This window comes from Acinonyx jubatus, chromosome D1, assembly GCF_027475565.1.
Source record: "Acinonyx jubatus isolate Ajub_Pintada_27869175 chromosome D1, VMU_Ajub_asm_v1.0, whole genome shotgun sequence".
Taxonomy (NCBI): domain Eukaryota; kingdom Metazoa; phylum Chordata; class Mammalia; order Carnivora; family Felidae; genus Acinonyx; species Acinonyx jubatus.
In genome coordinates, this window is record NC_069390.1 from 90,568,668 (window position 1) to 90,585,125 (window position 16,458).

The 16,458-nt window shown below is 40.2% G+C and overlaps 1 protein-coding gene across 8 annotated transcripts in view; it reads left to right on the plus strand.

The window, feature by feature from the left end:
• CDON (cell adhesion associated, oncogene regulated) overlaps window positions 1-16,458 on the plus strand; it is a 100,492-nt gene that overhangs the window by 21,055 nt on the left and 62,979 nt on the right. For all 8 annotated transcript variants that reach the window (XR_008290581.1, XR_008290582.1, XM_053203908.1 and 5 more), the window contains exon 2: window positions 15,015-15,142. Coding sequence is in view for 6 of the 8 variants with exons in the window: in XM_053203908.1 (XP_053059883.1) it covers window positions 15,064-15,142 (79 nt within the window). In the remaining 2 variants the exon portion in view is untranslated. The remainder of the gene's footprint in view (window positions 1-15,014; window positions 15,143-16,458) is intronic.

The following is a 16,458-nucleotide window of genomic DNA, read 5'->3' on the forward strand; positions in this document are numbered from 1 at the left end:
GGTACTGCTGTTGGTTATTTTAATTAGTAGTATGTTTTATGTGCTCCCCGAGGCTGTTCAAGCAAAGAATGTAATTCAAATAAACAAAATAATATCTGATGTTTTGGAACACCCACACCTGCCATCTGGGCCTTTCCTCTTAAGGTAGACTTACTTAGGTTGGCAGGGAAGCTAGGAAGAGAAAAAGGAGATGATTATGTAGAGTTATGAAATGTTTTCAATGTAAATTCTTGGAAAGCTTGATAACCCAAGTGTTAAAATTGGGAAGGCCATTTTCTTCATAAGCAGTGATTGAAGATAAATACTGAGTGTTCACAAGAAGACCGATCTTTTCCATTGTTTTACATGTTCCTAACAACTTTTACATGTCTCTCTAACAGTGTTTCCAGAGTTCTGCGAGTACCTTAGAGATAATTTGACTGTAAAACGGTGAAGGACACTTTCACAATGCAAGAGCATTTGCCAGGGAAATTTCTCCAGTTTTTTTAGTTGGATATGAAATAAAGGGGCCACCTCTATAGGTTTTTACAATGAAATCGTAAAATAGTCTCCGACTAAAATTACGTGTAAAAAAATTTTCTTTTCAACTTAGCTTTTTTTTTTTTCTGAGTTAACACAAATACTCTTTTTTCTGTTTGCAAACTGAAGTGAGCTATATATGCTTTTGACTTAATTTTTAGAGCTGAAAATGTGTTGATTTTGGATACCTTGGCTGGATTCCACCCCCCCCCCCACCCCTTTCCCTCTTTCATTAAGTGCAGTCTTTTTTGGAGTTTGCCAGAGATGAGGCAAAACTTGTATAAGAGTTGCACCTGAGCTTTTAAGTGTTTTTTTTTTTCCCCTCACTTAAACACGGCACTTGTAAAAGGTTTGTCATAGAATCCTAAAGCTGGAAAAACTTACGCGGTTCTTTTCCCCTTTACAGACAGAACCTAAGCCACACTAAATTAGCAAACGTTCTACCTGGCTGACATTCTCTAGGAAAAAGAAATATATCCATTTGGAGCACTAACTTAATTTTTAAAAAATATATTTAAAATATATTTATTAAAATATATTTAAATGCCTTATAGTAGTTTTTAAACATAATATTTTAAAAATGAGGGCTCCTGTCACTTCTTGAAACTTTTTTATACCTCAAAAACAGTTTTAAATGCTATTGTTTATATGTAACCCAAGAGTTAAAGATGCCAGAAATTTAGGAAATGAGATCATGGTAGTCCCTATTGTGTTACTCTACTTTTTGCCCCCCGCCCATCTTTTTTTCCCCAGCTACCTTGAATATAAGCGTGCAGTACATTTTTGTTGTGTAAATGAATGGGAAACTGCTTTTTTTGTGTGTTTTTAGGCTGCAGATTCCAACTGTACTCACAGTCTGGCTTAGAAAATGGGTCAAGTGAAGAGATTTTAGACTATTAAGCTAAGGATCCAACCCACAACACTCTTATAATTCCAAGACCCACATTAATCATGTCATTGTATAAACAGTGAAGCTGTAACTCTCCTGTAAATCTCACCAAAACAAAACAAAACAAAATGAGACACAACCCCCCTCATGTTGTTCATAGAAGCCAATGATGACAAGTCCTTAAAAGTATAGGGTCTATAGATGTATCAACATATAAATTGTATTCTACACATGTAAGGTGTTGCTATGTTGTGTATATAGGAAACGTTGAATACAGTGTAATATAAAAAATTTTAAGAAATAATACCAGAACTTGTATGTCTAAGTCAGAATCTGTAAGCTGTGTGTTCAGTCTCACATTGCTGTTATGCCACGAAATTTGAAGTTCCTTTGGAATTATCTTTACTGGTTATAGCACTGTAAAAAAAAAATTTGGTGTTCTTGATTTATTGGGAAATAGCCACTAATGAATAAATTTGTCGATAATGTTGGAGTCAGGACACTATAGTTTTAAACATCAGATGTTATCATAACAATGAGAATGGTTTTTACACCTGGTTTACACATTGTCACTGAAAATATTTAACAAAGGATTTTCAGAACAGTTTTACACAGAGGAGTGTCACTGGAATAAGTTGATGTGTCTTCCAAGTTGGGTCAGTCTGCTACTATGGTTTTCCCAGTATTTTATTGTGTGTGTGTGTGTGTGTGTGTGTGTGTGTGTGAGAGAGAGAGAGAGAGAGAGAGAGAGAGAGAGAGATTTCTGTTTCCATGTGTCATTGGATCATTTCTTTTGACCATCCTATTTACTGTTGCTTAATTTCATGTCGAAATGTAGCCACTGTTATTTTCTACATAACGCTGGTGGCCAGCTTTGCTTCATTTCTGGTAGACAGGCTGGGCCTAAGGCTACATACAGCTACTTCTTTGGCTGCTTCTTTGGACTAAAAGGACACGCCGTACTGTGCTGTGTTTACAAAGATACCATGATGTTAATTGATTTTTCTATTTTCTAGTTCATCGGGGCATTGTATCTTGAGCATTTCTTTGACTTTAACTGCCTATCAAAGTTTTCTGGGGCTGCAAGTTTTCTTCATACAGGCCAATGCGTATTTTCAGATTTCTATAGACTTAACAGTCCACTTGAGGTAATTAGGTACTGACTACATAGTAATCTATGATTGGCTTGTATGTCCATTTATGAATGTGCTTGAAGAGTCCTATTAATGCACGGTCAGTCTTCCATGGTGCTATGACAGCTTTGATGAAGCTGTGTCTGATCTAATTCCTGTCACTAGTTGAACAAAGCAGGGGGCCTAAGAAATCCAAACTCCTTCGGTTGTTTTATGCAGCCATGGTTAAAGATGGAATGAAGTCCTTGGAAACCAGTGTCACTATGTTCCAGGTCGCTAGGAAGCTTCCAGCTCAGCAGGTAACATAATATAAAAGTCATTGTGATGGAGATCCCTTGCCCAGCTAGCGTTGATTCAAGTTTATTTACAGCACAGATATTTTTCTTAGATTTCTAATTTTTTCCTTGTTTTGCTATGTCCTAAAGGTTTAATTGTATACAGTAGAATATATTTCATGGAAATGAATTTCTTCTTGAGGTTTTATTTCCTTGTTATTAAAATGAAATCTAAACCAAACCCCTGAGGGCGAGTCTTTTGTAACAGCCAGGGAAAAATTTGTTTCATTTGGTAAGCTCTGAGCAATGCCCTGGACATAATAACAACTATATTAAATTTATTACCCAACACTCCTCTAAAGCCCCCTTTCAAATGCATTCATATTCCTCCTCCTCATCCTTCATCAAAACAAGTTAGCCGAATGTCTGTCTGGACCTTTGTAAGATCAGTCTGTTCAAGTTTAACTAGTTCTTCGCAAACTTAAACATTTTTGCTCTTAGCTAGCTTTTGTTTTGTGGTTACCATAACCCTATTATTTTTTTCCCCGTGAAGCCAATGCCAGTGACAAGCTTGAAAATCTACTGATTTGTGGCAAGTGTTGACTCTTTGGTGCCTGCAAAGCAATCCTTTTGAAACTTGCTGTATTTTGTCTTTTTAATAATCTCTCCCAAGTCTCCTTGGAGAATTTCGCTGTTTGCAGCTGTGTTTTAGAATATTCATAATGCTCCTGTCCAGTTCACGGTGGGTGTCAGAATTAGCCTGTTTCCGTGATTTTTGGTTTCCTGTGTTCTAGAAGCAGGAAGAAATAGGCTCTTTGAAAGACAGTGGAACAGGAACACTTGACTTTTTTAAACACACAAATACTGTGAAGAGACCTGAAATCCACACTCAGACCCCTTCTCTTTTGGAGCGTAATTAGGACCACGCTGACTCCCATTGCTGGCAGCTGCTCACTGTTGCCTTTTTCTGCTGGTGACCTTTGATCTCCGTGACCTTTCCTGGGGTTAGTCCTAGGCCCTTTTCATTGTGTTGGAGCTGAAGTGGCTCATGTGGAGTTGATTATTTCTTTGCTCATTTGGCCTTTTTGGTGCCATAACTCCAAGTCACTTCCATTTTATCCCTCTACTCTTGATGGTCCACAGTGAAAGGAAATGCTTTTGCAGACAGCAGGATCAGTTTGTACGCTTGGCTGACTCGATGGAGGCCCTGGGGACGTGGGGGGAAGGGTTGTGAAGCCTGTAGGTGTCAACAGTTTTCGAGAAGTTTGATCTGAATGATGGTGCGATCATCACCGTGCGCATAAAATGGGCACGGTGAAGAGCTGCGTTTCGTTCGGAGGGGTCTGAGTTCTGGTAAGAAGAGATGGCCGCAAGTTACTGATGTGGACCTGGGTGTTTGATGTCCTGCAGCTCTATGTTTGTAAGATTTATATGTTCTTCCTACTGCCTCCGAGCTACTTGGCAGGTCAGAGCATGCATCATCGTCAATTGCACATGACTGCTCTAAGGGATGCTTTCATTTCTAAGAGAAGGAGAGTAACCCCCATAGATTAACATGCTATTAGATGGCGTATTTGCTGCAGCTGGACTGAGGAGAGCACTTTGCTGCTTTTCCTCACCTTCCTCCTGCCCCCACCGGCTCCTCCAGTGAAATCACTGAAAGATGGGTGACAGCTGTTACTCTCATTTTTTGAGGCCCCGCGTGTACAGCGTGAGGACTGTCGCGGATCAAAGGCTGGAGCAATCATGAAGGAGTCAGCAGTTGAGGAATGTGTCTGATCACCCTAAACCGTAGTACCTTTGAAGGGTATATGTGTGTGAAATTCGGTGACATTTTGAAACTCATTTTTAAGAAACCCGAGTGTGCATCCCTATTTCATCCCCATTTTCTTTTTCGTTTTAAAAGTTTGTATTCATGGTATTGATAAGGTGGATTATTTTGAATGAGGAATTGCTACTCCTTCCAATGTAGTGGATTTTTTTTTTAAATAAGGATTAAAAGGGAGCACCTCCTCAAAAGGGAGCACAATCTCGTCTCTCTGTGATTGTCCCCCTCCAATCTCTGAAGCACTTCAGGCTTCTTTCTGTGCCTGCTTGGCCTCTTTCTTAGAGTTCCACTTATGCCCAACCCAACTCATTTTCTCTACGCCTTACGGGATGCACTCTGTATTCACGCTGCCATCAAAACAGCAACAACAAGCCGTGGAAAACCCTGCTGCTTCTCGTGTATTTCCTGTGCTTAAGTGAACGCATGTCAAGCACTCACTTGTCCAAGTAGAAATCTGGACAGCAGCCTTGTTCTTTTACTTAAGGTCAAAGCACTGGGGAGGGGAAACAGATGACTGGACGGTAGTGAATTCCAAAGATGTCTAAGAGACCGGTTCTTTCCCAGTCCAAATCCTTCACTATTAAGTTCTATCAATGCCACCTCTTAATAACATCTGGTAAATATGTCCATGTTGAAAAAATTTTTTAAAATCTTTTAAATCTGTCCCCTGGTATTTCTCTAGTACACATCTCCACCCTCATTCGCCAGGGCCTTCTAATTTCTCTTCCGTCCCTCGGCCATGCTCCACATTGCAGTGTAAATGATTTTTCAAAGGCACAAGTCAGATCTTGTCCCTTGCCTGCTTAGGAGCCATTAGTACTCCCCTCTCATGATAAAAGCTGATACCTTGACCTGATTTCTTTTCTTCTGTATGCTGCAGCTTCTGCTTAACTACGCTGCCTTACCTGCTACCCCATATTTCCTCCTCTTATCTGCAGCCATACTTCCTTACTCTTTTTTTATTATTATTTATTTTTGAGAGAGAAAGAGACAGAGCGTGAGCGGGGGAGGGGCAGAGAGAGAGGGAGACACAGAATCCGAAGCAGGCTCCAGGCTCTGAGCTGTCAGCCCAGAGCCCGATGTGGGGCTCGAACCCACGAACTGTGAGATCATGACCTGAGCCGAAGTCCAACACCCAACCGATTGAGCCACCCAGGTGCCCCTCCTTACTCTTTTGTTAAATGTTTATTAATTTATTTTGAGAGAGAGGGAGAGTGTGAGAATGGGGGAGTGACAGAGAGAGAGAGAGAGAGAGAGAGAGAGAGAGAGAGAGAATCCCAAGCAGGCTCAAGCAGGCTCCACACTGTGAGTGCAGAGCCCGACACCAGTCTCTATCTCATGAACCGTAAGATCATGACCTGAGCTGAAATCAAGAGTTGGATGCTTAACCGATGGAGCCACCCAGGCGCCCCACCTCCTTGCTCTTTCTAATTCTGCACACACATCACTCTTTATGTTTCAGAGTACCACCTCCCCTTGCTTTTCCTCTCTCCCGCCCCCCAGAGCCCTCTATCAATTCTCCTGATCATTGTTTCTTCTGAGGTGTCTTCTTAATTTTTATTTTCAACGTTTTTATTTATTTTTTTGGGGACAGAGAGAGATAGAGCACGAACGGGGGAGGGGCAGAGAGAGAGGGAGACACAGAATCAGAAACAGGCTCCAGGCTCCGAGCCATCCGCCCAGAGCCTGACGCGGGGCTCGAACTCACGGACCGCGAGATCGTGACCTGGCTGAAGTCGGACGCTTAACCGACTGCGCCATCCAGGCGCCCCTGAGGTGTCTTCTTAAACCTTCTCTAAGTCCAGGTGAAGCGATCCTTCTGTGTTTCCTGCAGCATCTCTGCTTTGGTCTGTGGCTCAGCCACCTCCCCCCCTCACTTAACTACTTTAATTCTTGAAAACCTGTATTCCCTAAAAGCTTTACCTCTTAGCAAAAACCATTTCCTTGATTTTGATGGGAAAAAATAATCATGACGTATTCCATCCCAATCCAAGATAGCCATGGTTTTCGTGGGTGGAAAAAAAAGTCAACTGAGCGATAAAAACAAATTTGTTTAAAAAAAATTGTACAGGTGATAAACAGTATTTTGAAAGTAAATAAGTACAGGATGTTCTTAAATACAGTGCAGTGAGTTTACTGTGCTCAACCAAGGAAGAGAAGACTTGAGGCTGGTGGCTGGAGGAGGAGGACCATGAGGAAGTCCTCCTCTCGAGACAGTGGAGAGACAGGAAGTTGACTTTCAGACAATGAATCTTTTTAAGGCTCACAGTGGTCTTCACTTACATTGCACTTAAAAGCTTACAGTACAGAAAAACACTTCATGGCAAAATAAAGGCTAAACATGGGAGTGCTCCCCAACTCGCAGAAATGGTGCTCACAGCGCAGAGAGATTAGCAGAAAATGCTCACCGATCTCCCACTCACATGGCATCTGTACACAGAGCACAGTGTTTTGGGTTCATCCAAACACAGCGGGCCATTCCAATTCTCCTGTACGATACTTTCCGACTAAACACTGTGGGGTCATGTAAACTGGTGGGTGTATCTTTGCCCGAAGCTGTAATATCGAAGTACTCCTTTTTTGCTTCTAATTGAAAAAGTTCTGACGCTGAATAAAAAGCCATCCAAAAAGTGAAATAACCACAGGAGCCCTTGTGGCAAAAATGTTAGTCGTTCTGTTAGGTGAGTCTGTGTTTGGGTGGCTTCTTAGTTGTCCCTTCCCTCACACGACCATGAACCTCAGGGAGACAGACGTCCTATCTGTCTGTGGCTGAGTTCCCAGCACAGCCTGATGTAATATTTGTTGAATAAAAGATGGGTTCCTCTGCTTTGAACTCTGAATATATTTCACACGCTCATTGCACTTAATGATACTTTGTTCCAAAGCCAATTATGATTGTGCCCTCTTTTCTCAATTAGGCTGCAGAATCCTTTAGTTCAGAATGATGCCTGATGCTTGCCTCATCTTCCTTATCTTTGTACCCCTTGTAGATTCTTGCCCAAAGTAGATTCCCTATGTATGAAATTCTTTGATTGGATGAATGTCTCCTAGAAAAGATGGGTTCTTTGAGAAGTCTGTGTAGAAAATGGTATTAGCTGCTTAGGTAAATTATTCAAATATTCAGAGTGAAGAAAACTTTTATGGGAGATTTACAATTTGATGTGATTAAGGTCAGGGTAGCTCAGTGGGCTGGGAAAAAGAAGAAGTGTATGTTTGACTTCCGTAATTGAAATTGTGCTGAATTAATCTTGATAGCATTCAAAAATTTTTCGGTAAACCTGTTTTGTTTTTTTTTTTTTTTTTTGCTTAGTTACTGCAGAAGATCCATTTTTTAAAATCAACAGTTGAGAAATAGCATGTTATGGAAGAGATTATTTGCAAATAAAGACCAGTCTTTTATTTTTCAAGAAGGAAATTGTTTTTAAAAAAGGAAACCAACTTAAAGACTTTTTCTGTTTTGAAAACCTATCCGGGTCCCAAGTGGAGGTTTTGTTCACAGATTAATCACAGTTATTCCCTGAACCTGAAAGAGAACTATAAGAAAATTTGATATAGGACTCTGGGGAGGGGGAGGATTCAGGGAGACAGCTTTGATCATCCTTAGGAAAGCAAAGGCATTGCTTCAAAAACAAAAGAATCAAATCGAGAAATTCAGGAAAGACTTTTCCCAAAGGATTATTCTGGCAGCATGTTGAAAAGAGGTTATAAAAGCATTAAGTTCACAACCTGAACAATAAGTTAAGTAAATGTTAGGGAAGTATTTCCTTTCTTATTCTAAGACCAGGCATACCTTTAGCTTGCTTTTGCCAACAGAAATGCTGGTAATCCTGGGCCTGGCCTAAAAGTAGTTTGCTATACAAGACAGATTGCCTTCTGTGTAGATGTGAAGGAGAGGCTTAAAGAAAGCTTTATAAGTTAGGAGATACCAGTCATTCTTTGGGAACATCAAGCAAAGACTCCAGGAACAGCACTCCTCCCATGCAAAAGTGGAGGGTCCTCCAACGATTTTTATAGCATGAACGAAAGGGTTGTCCCGATTTGTAGGTTTAATGGTGGCACTCCGCCTCTGTTTTTTTTTTTTTTTTTTTTTTTTTTTTGTAGCTTATAGTCTTTTCCTTGGAGAGATTGTCCTACCAGGTGCTTTCTTGGGAGGATCTTCTCAGACACTTAATCAGCCACTCAGAACTGCCGTGAAAATAATAGAATTACGTTGGCCGTAACTGAAGTTATGATCAGGGTAGAAGAACTTCCTCATGGTCATGTTAATTTCTTCTGGGACCAGTGAGTTGGATAAGTCTCAAGAGTTCAGATTTTCACATAGGGAATTGATCATGTCTTTGTTAAAGCCCTATAGTAAGGCAAGAACAAATCCAGTTTAAAATCCAGTGCCTTGGGGCACCTGGGTGCCTCAAGTGTTTTGAGCATCTGATCTGGGCTCAGGTCATGATCCCAGGATCGTGGGATTGAGCCCCGTGTTGGGCTCGGTGCTTAGCATGGACCTTGCTTGGGATTCTCTGTCTCTCTCCCCTTCTGTCCCTCTTCCCTGCTTGCATTCTCTCTCTCTCTCTCTCTCTCTCTCTCTCTTAAAAAAAAAAATCCAATGCCTTGAATTATTTCACTGCCTCTAGTAGTTTAGGGAAGTAGAGGTGTTTAAATGCTTTTTGGACAAGAAAAGCAGTAGGGAAGGGAGAACAAAGCTTTGAAATGAATGGTAATTTACTATTTTTAATGCCAGCAAATATTGCCAAAAAACGTCTGTCAGCAGTTTTCACACACAAATTTATTTTTAGAGAAATGCATGTTACAAATTAAAATCACCCAGTATAACAACAGTGACCCGTATCCTATTTTACAATAAATTTTGGGTAAAAAGCAGAGATTTTTGTGTCCATGGTGTTTTTTGTAATTAAAAGTTCAGAGATTAACAAGGTTGATGAATGTGGCCTGCAGCATCCATTCCTTTTATTTTATTTTTTTGTAGTTTTATGTGTATTTAGAATATTATTTTTTAAAGTCTCTCATAAGATTAGGCAGTAAATGTTGCTCTATGCCTTCACAGATATTTTAATGAATTGCTCAAATTCATATGTTACATCCAAGCTTTGTTCACCGCAGAGTAGGGATGTAAATCATACTCTGGTGACTGGGAGTCTACCCCCCTACTGTGTTGATGGTGCTTACTAGGGGATAGAGTTATGCATTATTGCCATTTGGGGGAAAACTACTTGCCAGTATATAAGTTAGGAGTATTAAAAATGTTTATACTCCTTGACTCAGTAATTCCACTTTAAAAAATCTATCCTAAGGACATAAGTAGAAGAGTGATTAATGATTTACGGACAAAGATTCATGACAGCATTATCTGTAATAGCAAGGAAATACACATGTGTACGCACACATATCAAAAATGTACCTGGGGTACCTGGGTGGCTCAGTCGGTTAAGCATCTGACTTCGGCTCAGGTCATGATCTTACATGGGTTTGAGCCTGGCGCTGGGCTCTGTGCTGACAGCTCGGAGCCTGGAGCCTGCTTTGGATTCTGTGTCTCCCTCTCTCTCTGCCTCTCCCCTACTCATGCTCTGTCTCTCTCTCTCAAAAATAAACAAACATTAAAAAAAATAAATAAAAAGTAGAAAATGTACCTAATTATCCAGAAGAGAGTGACTAAAGTATGTCTATTCAATAAAGTTATCAATCACTGTTATAAATTGTGTTTATGAATTATTTAATAAGTAAAAATGATCATTAGATGAAAAATGGGTAAAGCAGGTTTAAAACTGTATTGCACACGTTATGACCGCAATTATGTACATAAACACATATACGAAAAGGATTAGAAGGAAATGCATCAAAATATTGATGTGTTATCTTAAGGTGGTAGAATTGTGTTGATTTGTTTTGGTTTATCATTTATGCATTTCCCAGATTTTCTGTTATGAATGTGTAGGGTTTTTTGGGTTTTTTTGTTTTTTGTTTTGGTCAATGAGCATTTGTAGAAACTTTTTGTTAACAATTTTCTACTTTGTGAAAGTAGCATATTCAATGGAGAATATGTGAAGAAAACTTGAATATTTTGTTTAAAAATATCGTCTGGCATTATGTTAACCACATTGGGTACTTAAAAAAATTTTTAAATGAGAAAAACACTGAAGCTGAAAACATGACAGTATGATTTAAATCAGAATTCTGTTTTTAATTTTTTTAAGTTTATTATTTATTTATTTATTATTTAGAGAGCATGAGCGGGGGAAGGGCAGAGAGAGTCGGAGAGAGAGAATCCCAAGCAGGCTCCGTGCTGTCATCACAGAGCCTGACATGGAGCTCAAACTCATGAACCTTGAGATCATGACCTGAGCCGAAACCAAGAGTTGGACGCTTAACCGACTGAGCCATCCAGGCGCCCCTGTTTTTAATGTTTGCATGAGAATATTTGAATGTTATACATGCTAGAACAAGAGGTCAGACAGGCTTTGGAAAGTGATGTGGCAAAAATGATGTGTGGAGGACTGGGCTGTTGTGATCCTACCATGGACCTTTTCTCTGTTGCCCACTGTTTCCAGATCAGAAGAGAGGGTAAGAGGAGGATAGGATAAGTATTTCTGTGCAGAGGAAATTAAAGCTGTTGTCTCTTGCCCAGGTAAATTTCTGTAGGTAGGAAAAGTGACATATGTGTTAAAGGCCATAGTTGTTTTCCAGTACCTTCTTAGTTCAAAAACTATAAGACCAATATTAAACGTTTTCTTTTTTTTTAAACAAAGATAGAACTTTTGAAAGTGACATAGCATTGAGCAGTTTTCCAGTAGTGCTAATGGATATATTCTGTTTTATACATCATCTCACCCTCTTTGTGGGTGAGATTGGACCTACATTACTCTTGGTGGCTGTTAAATGTAATTTTAAGGTACCTGACTCCTATAGCAATGGAATCCAGGTCCGGGTCCTCATTACCATGGTTCTCTAACAGATGGAGCAAGCTTTCTTCTTGGATAAATGTAAACCAAGTCAGCAAATATTTACGTTATGGTCCTAAGTTCTTTCCAACCTCCAAAGTCAACTGGCAGCATGTTGCGAGTAACCTAATAGAAAGAATTAAAAAAGGATGGTCCTGTGGGATAACTATTTAGGTAGTAATGAACTGGGAAGATTTAAAGGACAGCTGTAAAATAACTCAGCAGATCGTGTGCTAGGGTTAAAGTTGACTCTGGAATTTGTTTCACCGCTTTTTAATAAATAAATAGTTGAGGAAAGATTTGGCAAAAGGAAGAACACCCCTCCTTGTCCTCATTCTTTCAGGACAGCGTCTCCTGTTAACAAGTTGTTTGAATGTTTACTTTGCCTTGACTGCTCACCAGTGGTGTGTCAGTCCTTGCCCTTGAACCAAGTGAGAATTCAAATAAACCGAAAAAAGCTTTCATACAGCTGGCCCCTTCCGCCAATGAGTGGTACCAAAATATCCTCTCCCACTTTTTAAAAGAGGTCAGCAAGAAAAAACGTAGAAGGCAATCCATGAACTGATAGTCTGTGATGTAGATACACTTAAGTTTGCAACCTGTAGATTTGGGATTGCATGCCATAGAGAAGTGAGCAGATCCTGGGAGACATTATTTGATTTCTTTTTTAGTTTTTTTAATTTTCAATTTTTTGCGACACTTTGATTTGTTTAAAGTCATACTCAAGGTGCCTTTGTATTTCTACCCAGTGTTACCAATGGTTAGAATTAACCTTTGCAGGAGTGAATATGCACACAAAATTCACAGTTCTAAAATGTCATTACTGTAGCTCTTTGGCTACATTGTTGTGTTCCATAGTCACAGAAGCTGTGTCCAGCCCTGGCCAAGTAGGATTGTCTGGGAGAATTTGCAGACAGAATAACTACTCTTTGGATCCCTCATCTAACAAAGTGCCTGGCCTATCTATAGTAGACCCTTTATTTTTGATTTAAGAAATCATATATATGCGTGAATAAATAAAGGAAAAAATATAGCTAGAATATGTGGAATTCACATGACATGAAAGTTCTCACTAAATACTCTTTAAGGTATTTCTGGGAATTGCATTATATTAAGGTATTACTTACATTAAAAAAAATGTTATGTGCCTATTTTCTGCTAGGTTTTAGAATTTACAGAGTTAAATGTGAGGCCATTCTTGCCTTCAAGGACGACAAAGTTATGTAACCAGATAAATTATAGAACACAATGATGAGTGCGATGGTAGACATATGTCCAAGGTGTAGAGGCAGCACGGAGGAGGGAGAATGGATCATATCTGGAGGGTGGCATAGACATTGTTAATTTTAGTAATTTCATTTATCGTGTTTGTTGTCCATCATTCCCACTAGAAGATGAGGTGTACATTCTTGTCTGTGTTACTTGTTCCTACTCATGTATTTTTACATTGTTCTCTCTCTAGCTTCTAGAATACTGCCTGGCATGTAATTAATAAGCATTCCTTAAGTATTTGTTGCACAGATGAATGATTTTTGATAGATATCGCTAAATTCCCTCCAGAAAGAATTTGCTGATTATATTTCCACCAACAATGCATGGTAGTGATTTTTACCCACATCCTTGCCTGTGCTGTTTTGTTTGTTTTTTGTTTTTTTTAGCTTTACCTAAATATGCTATACTGTCTTTATGTTACAAAAACACAAAACCAAACCTTCCCTTGACTGTCATGTGTCTAGAGCAATTCTCCTTATTTTTCTGCTGCCCGTTTTTTTTTTTGGTATGTATGTATGTATGTATGTTAAGAGAGAGAGTGCATGCATGCATGAGCAGGGAAGGGGCAGAGAGGGAGAGAGAGAGAATCCCAAGCAGCTCTGCGCTCTCAGCACAGAGCCCGACACTTGGGACTCAGTCTCATGAACTGTGAGATTATGACCTGAGTGGAAATCACGTCAGATGTTTAACTAACTGAGCCACCCAGCACCCCTCTGCTGGCCTTTTATAGCAAGGTCCTTGAAGGAGTTTTCTGTGCTTTTTTCGTTTCCTCCCTTCCCGTTCTGTCCTGAACCCACCATCAGATGTTAGTCTCCCCACCATTGAAACCACTCTTGTCTGTATCACCTGTGCCCCAACGTGTCTTCAAGATGGTGTCTCACTTTTCAGCAGCGTTTGCAACATGCCCTTCTTCTAGAAATATTTTCCATTTTTCTCCATGGACACAACATTCTCCTGGATTTCTTCCTATTTCATTGGCTACTTTTCTTAGTCTCCCTTGCTGCTTCCTTGTCTATTTGGTTTCTAAAGGTTGAAGTATTCCAAGGCTTCTGCCTGGGCTCTCCTCTCCTCTGTCATACTTTCCTTAGAGCTCATCTAGCACTAAGGCTCTAATAGTTCTGGCATCTGTATTTCCAGCTCTGACTTCTCTACACAGCTCCAGACTCCTGTCTGCAGCTGTGAACTTGACAGTAGTACTTGGATGCCTCATGGATATCTCAGACTTACCTTCCCAAAACGGAACGGCTGACTAACCTCCTCTTCAGTCTGTCTCCCCCTTTCCTGCCTTCCCCTCTTCAGTAAACAGAACTGTTACTGATTCTGTTACACCAAATACTAAGTTAGCCTTGACACATCTTTTGATCATACTCTATATCCAGATCTTCAGCAAATTCTGTTGACTCACTGGTCTGCCCCACCGTGTGCTCACCTCGCTCCTGAGTGATTACATTACCTCCTACTTGGTTTCCCTCTTCCCTTCCTGGCTTAGTCCTATCTAGACTCACCACAGTGGTCTTTGGATGATCTGCAGACATGCCAAGCTTGATCCCCACACAAGTCTGCCCTTAAATCTGTTTGAACAATCCATGAGTCTGAGTCCCCTATCTGAAAAAAAGGGAAGAAACCCAGTAGTACCTATCTCCTGGGGTTGTTGTCTGAAGATTTCATTAGTATACACAAAACATTGAAATGCTGTCTGGCACATACTCAGCACCATGTAAACGTTTGCTGTTATTTTGTTATTACTGTGTCTATTTTAGGACTGTCAAGGGGGTGGTGGGGCATTTTGGTGGGGTTGGGTTTTTGATCCTTGTGAAATGTGCAACAAATGCACTAAAGGCAGTTGACCATGTTCATTTGAGATGATTGATTCTGTACAGTAAGAGGCATCCTAGTACCTTGGAAGGATGAGCAGAGCTTCCATGTTTATTTAGTGTGTGGAGATTGGTTTGTGAATCGGGGAGACACGGACCATTAAGTGCCTTGTATTTGCCGCACTCTATACAGAGCTTTCAAAATCGACGGCAGCCATCATGCTCACAACCCTGACTACTCAGATGCAAGATTTCAGCTGTTTTGGGGTGTTTAGATGATCTTTTCTTTCTCTCTTTCTTCTTCTTCTTTTTTTTTTTCCTGGATGTCTTTTAGTGAGCCAAAGCCTGGAAGTCTGTCCTGCCTGCTTCTGTAATCTGGCGCTATGCATCCAGATCCTCGGCCCTTACAGACACTGCTGTATGTTGTTACTCTTGCGATTCTGTGTCCTTCCGTGAATTCAGGTAAGAGCTGAAGAATGGTTTTTTTTTTGTTTTTTTCAGGTTTTAAATTTTAATCCCAGTATAGTTACCATGCAGTGTTCTATTAGTTTTCAGAATATAATATAGTGATTCAGCAGTTCTCTGTATGGCTCAATGCTTGTCATCAGTCCCCAGGAATTGTTGTTGTTGTTTAAGTTTTTACTTATTTGAGAGGAACAGAGAGAGAACGAACAAGTGGGGAAAGGGCAGAGAGGGGAGACAGAGCCCCAATCAGGCTTCATGTTGTCAGTGTGGGGCCTGAACTCACTGCACTGCAAAATCATGCCCCGAGCTGAGATCAAGAGTCGGACACCCAGGGTGCCTGGGTGGCTCAGTCAGTTGAACGTCCGACTTTGGCTCAGGTCACGATCTCACAGTCCGTGAGTTCGAGCCCCGCATCGGGCTCTGTGCTGACAGCTCAGAGCCTAAAGCCTGCTTTGGATTCTGTGTCTCCCTCTCTCTCTGCCCCTTCCCTGCTTGCGCTCTGTGTCTGTCTCTCCCCAAGATAAATAAACAGTAAAAAAAAAAAAGACATCCAATGACTGAGCCACCCAGGCACCCCAAGAATGGTCATGTCTTAACTGAAGCTTTTCCTCATCTTAATCCTAATCCTATACAAAACAGACTTCAGCTTCAAATCTTTGTGATAATAATGATTTCCAAAGACGTTTCTAAGATTTGTTTGACCCAGCCAAATGACTTAAAACTGATTAATTCAGCAATTTAAGGATCTCTTAGTAGTGCTTCTGGGCACTAGCAGGCCTTCCCATCATTGTCCTTATAAATTCATTCCTCTTGTTGCCTTAAAAACAAATATTGTCCTAGCCTGCTCTTTTCCGTAAGAGGATGTTACAAATGTCTGATTTTGGAGATTATAACAGGAATAAAATGCTGACTACATACGACTGAAGAAATTTTAGAATCAGCACATATCAGTGCTCGTCTTGGAGCAAGAGAACTTGGTTCAAATCCCAGATCTGCCACTTTGTCGCCTGAGCTTGTCTGAGATTCTCTCTGCTTCTGGGTCAATGAAGAGCTTAAAAGTGTTTAATATTAAATGTGTTTATAAGCCCAAGCCCACATGCATCTCTAGTAATTTTAGGTCTGTGGAGAGATTTCTTTGTAAGTATATAGAAATGCGAGTGATGTTTATTCATTAAGTAATACTTGTTGTCTCTGTTAAGAATACTGTATAACTATATTGGATTTGTAAGCAAAAATCTTGGCTCGCTGGTTTTATTTCTGTTTTTGTTTTGCTAAACAACCACCTCAGATTTAGTCAAGAGAGGCACTTCCCT